A 4,476-nucleotide genomic window follows, 5' to 3' on the forward strand; every position below is an offset into this window, starting at 1 on the left:
TTCCCACCTTGAAATTTCATGGAATAAATACCAGCTTACTTATTCGGTACTTGGATTCATCAAAGGCACCTAATCACATGATTGAAATGCTTAAATGCACTGAGCAATAGCGAGTAGATACCGAGAATTTGTATATGAACAAACTAAATTGGTGAAGCTTGTCATTATTTGCACATGCAGACCCCATGGAAATATAATAGAGAGTTGACATTTAACCTGCAGATTCAAGTATTTTCTGTAGTACAAGTGCTTATACTGCACCACGAGTACTAGATTTAGGTGTAGGATTATACTTTTATGTAGGCTTAGTAAATACCGTTAACCAAAGTAACAATCCGAGATAAAATTGGAACATGAGAAAAAGTAAAAATAAAGAAATCAAATTATTTAAAACAAAAGAGAGTTAAAAAGGAAATAAAATATTAAACATATATATCCTCCTTTATTATTTCAATTAAATAAATATTATTTTAATTTAGAATATACAAAAGTATATAATTATTTTTAATATTCAAAATTAAAAAGTTATGAATACCTTTTTTTAAATTGACATTCAATATTTTATTTTTTTGAATTGTAAAGACAGCAAGGTTACATTAAGCTCTCATGTAAAGGGGCCATAGCAATCACGATTAAGCAGATCCAAGATAGACATCGGGAGCTCTATGTAAACGTGCAGACCAACAAGAATATCATCTTGGGAGTGAGCAAGGGCATCCGCGATCCTATTTGCTTCTTGGGGGGAACCATTCGACTCTTGTTTTCCATTGACGCTCCCTGATATGGTTGATTAATCGGATCAAGGAGTACTTTGCATAGTGATTGTCATTTACGAGACGGACTACCTCAAGGCAATCAGACTGGAGATGAACGTGTCTGTAGCCATTTTCCCATGCAAGTATCAGGCCTAGAAGCATGCCCCAGAATTCAGCTTTGAGGGTAAAGCAAAAACCAATGGATCGGCTGAAACCAAGAAGCCAATTACCTTAGTGATCTCGTAGCACACCTCCAGCAGAACTACGCGTTAAGTTTTCGGAAGCGGCTCCGTCCGTGTTTAAACTAATCCAACCATGAGCAGGCTTCGTCCATTGAATAGCCTGGGGGATGTGCGAAGATGGGTTCCAAGGTCCCACCATAAGAAATCGTTTCATGTTTTGAGACAATTGGTAAAGAAAAAGAGTTGGTGTTTCCGACAGGAAAGCAACTGAGAGAAACACTCTAATGTTGTTAGAAACTCAGGGTCAAACAAAATAAAAGAAGAACCAGCCGTAAAAGTTTGTTCTCAAGTAATGTCTGCTAGCAAAGTCAGAGGGAAGAAACAGACAGCAGCGGCATCAAATTTCTCCTGCAATTGCAAGAATATTTATTAAGAGTTGGCTGTGGGACAAAAATACTCTTTGAAGAAGTTTTCCTTGTTAAGAATATATGTTAAGTGCAAGAATTAATATTCCAGCCAACTCATTCATACAAAAGCAGCGGTTGCAGTGATCATGGGATAACAAAAGATAGGGGTCACTGAAAAAAAAAATTAGGGTAAATTACACCCTTAGTAATTAAAAGTAGGATATGCATCAATTTTAACATTCAACTTCAGAACAATTTTAACAATGAATTTTAATCCACCTTTCAGTTAATCTATTGTATGGTTAAACCACTAACAATAAAAAAATGTGATAGTTTGATGTTGACATACAAGTTGACATGTATTTATGCGAAAGTTAAAAAAAATAATTTTGTTCCACCTTGTCATATTTTACATATTAATCATGTTCTATTTTTTTCACATTTTCTGTTATTCCTGGAAATTTTCATTTTTCAGTGTCTTTTGCAATTATCTTAGACATCAATGAACTTATCTCGTGTTTTTTTTCTTCTCAAAACCTCTTTAAAACTCACAAAATTAAACATAAAAATTCATGGTTTTTTTGGGAGTTTTGAGCTTTCTTGGATTTGAGAGATATTAGGTGACTGATCGAAAATTCAAATGATGAGAAGTATTCTTTTGAGAATAAGAACATCATACATAGAAACTAGTCTCGTTAGATGATCATTGGAAGAGATCAAAGCATTAGAAGATTGATCCTTTAGATGAATGTAGCGATTTTGAGTGAGTTTTGTGAAAATTAATTTGAGGAGAAGAAAAACAAGTGAAACACAAAAGTTTTGTTATCGATCTTATCAAGAATGACAATCGATGACGGTTTAAGTAATTTATGGTTTTCTATAGATAAGTGAGGAAGAAACGACCATGTCATCACACGATTAATGGTTTAACGAGTCAGTTCAATGTTGAAATTAAAATATTTTAAAGTTTAATGTTAAAATCGATACATAATCTTAAGTTTAGTGACTGATGTTGTAGTTGACCCAAAACTTAAGTGCATTAACAGAGGCTAAAACTTAAATATGATGAATATAAAGTTGCATGAATTCCACGACCGTTATTCAAGAATATTTTCCATTTCTGCAAGGAATGGAATTAGAATTGCCTTGTTGGGTGAGCAATTGAAAACGGTCCAATCAAATATGACTATGTAGCCAAGGATTCCAGACATGAAAGGCTCCGGTTAATGTTTCATACAAAATGAGCTGTAAAATCACTGTAAAGAAATTCCTTTTCCAAGTTGTTAAACATGAGATTAAAGGCAGCCATGCAAGGCGTCGACAGAAACTTCAGTTTCATGAGTTCAATGAATCCCCTCTAGAAAAAAGAAAAAAGAAGATCTTCTAAATTACTCAATTTGATACCTACCGTAAGATGTTAAACTTTTGTCAGCTGTTATGTGCATAGTATTGGATGCCTTGGAGTTTTATCTTGTGGGATCCTTTACTTTTTGTCATCTTATTCTTCTAACCTAGATCACTATATAAGTACATTTCTGGTAGTCTTTTATGCGTATCCATTCGTTCGACATTTCTACTTGGGTTAGTTCGTAGCATTCGCTATCTTTTTAGACTCTCTCGATTATGTCGAACCAACAGGCCCCAACTCGTCCATGGTTTCGTTTAGCATCCATTTCAAGGCCACAACCCCAAGCACCTGCTCCAACACCTGAACCTGCTCCTGCCCTGCCACGATCAACCACGATTATACCTGCATTCCGACCTACGGGAGGTGCTTCCTCCCTTCCGGCATCACCTGCGTCTGTCGGTAGAGGATCTCAGCCGTCTTCTCCTGCCAAAAATCCTACGTCTGAAGTTAGTTCTACAACTGCTTCGGTGCCCAATTCCCCGTTGAAAACGGCTCCAACTGCTGCGAGGTCACCTGTTTCTCCACCGAAACCGGCAAAAACGGCGTCATTGCCATCTTCTCCAGCCAAGCCAGTGGCGACTACTGCCTCTGTTCCCTCTTCTCCAGCCAAGTCAGTGGCGACTACTGCCTCTGTTCCCTCTTCTCCAGCCAAGTCAGTGGCGACTACTGCCTCTATTCCCTCTTCTCCAGCCAAGTCAGTGGCGACTACTACTTCCTCGGTTCCAACTTCACCAGCCAAGACATCTCCTACTACAACATCGGTGACTAACTTTACGACCACTACGAATCGTGTGGCTAGCCCTCAAGCATCGACAGTCAAACCTTCCATGCAATCTCCAACTCAATCACCAAAGATCAAACCACCAACTGCTCCACCACCTTCCCCTTTAACTCTCCCACCTCCCCAGATAAGAGCTCAAGCTGATCTCGAGCCTAAGATCCCTGTCGAGGCAGAGCAAAAGACAGTGCTCGTTCAAAAGATGATCGACAAGCCCAACGGGCTTTTCAGTGCCCCTCAAAAGGATCTCGACGACACTCGCATTCATGGACAGAGGGAACCGACCAAGCATGGAGAAACAAAGGAGAAAGGCAATGGCAAGAAGTTCTCTTCGGACTCGGAGGATTCTGGTATGAGGATCATAACAATCGCTGGTGAGAACAAAGGTTCTTTCATGGAGCTAATCAAATCACCCCACAGAAATGGTTTCCAGGGCAGTCCTCATCGGCTCCAGAAGCCAGTGACCGGAAGCAGTGATGGAAGCGTGTACCATAGTTATGGCAGCAGCGTCGAGGAAGGCGATAGAAAGATGAAGGGAAAGAGCAGCGGATCGAACACTTTGCCAATGAATGCGTTCATGAACAGCAATGTGCAAGGCGTTAACAACTCGATCGTCTATAATTCTTCATGCACTCACCATGACCCCGGTGTGCACCTTTCTCTCCAAAGAAAACCAAACACCGGCGGATTCCATGTCTAGGAACGCACCAATGGCTACAAAAGCTAAACAAAAAGCAAAGCATCAAGTGGATTTTAATTATCTTGGTTTGTTTTAATTAAATTTAGGTATAGGATACTTGTTTTTGAGAATAAACACTAATATGCTAAATGTCTCATGGATTCGGATTCTTCAATACCATTCGTGGTGCCTAATTGAAGACGCTCCATGTTCAGGCCTGGAGAACTATGAGAGGATAAGATGCTATATTCCGATTGCAATAAAAAT

The 4,476-nt window shown here is 39.0% G+C and overlaps 1 protein-coding gene across 1 annotated transcript; it reads left to right on the forward strand.

Annotated features, from left to right (window-relative positions):
• Positions 1-1,280: 1,280 nt before the first annotated feature.
• LOC120133039 (proteoglycan 4-like) lies at positions 1,281-4,476 on the forward strand. Its single transcript, XM_039149700.1, has 2 exons — positions 1,281-1,286; positions 2,956-4,476. Exon 2 carries the CDS (start codon positions 2,968-2,970, stop codon positions 4,228-4,230), a length of 1,263 nt encoding a protein of 420 aa, XP_039005631.1. The 5' UTR covers positions 1,281-1,286; positions 2,956-2,967; the 3' UTR covers positions 4,231-4,476.

This window comes from Hibiscus syriacus, unplaced genomic scaffold, assembly GCF_006381635.1.
Source record: "Hibiscus syriacus cultivar Baekdansim isolate YM2019G1 unplaced genomic scaffold, ASM638163v2 tig00110575_pilon, whole genome shotgun sequence".
NCBI lineage: Eukaryota > Viridiplantae > Streptophyta > Magnoliopsida > Malvales > Malvaceae > Hibiscus > Hibiscus syriacus.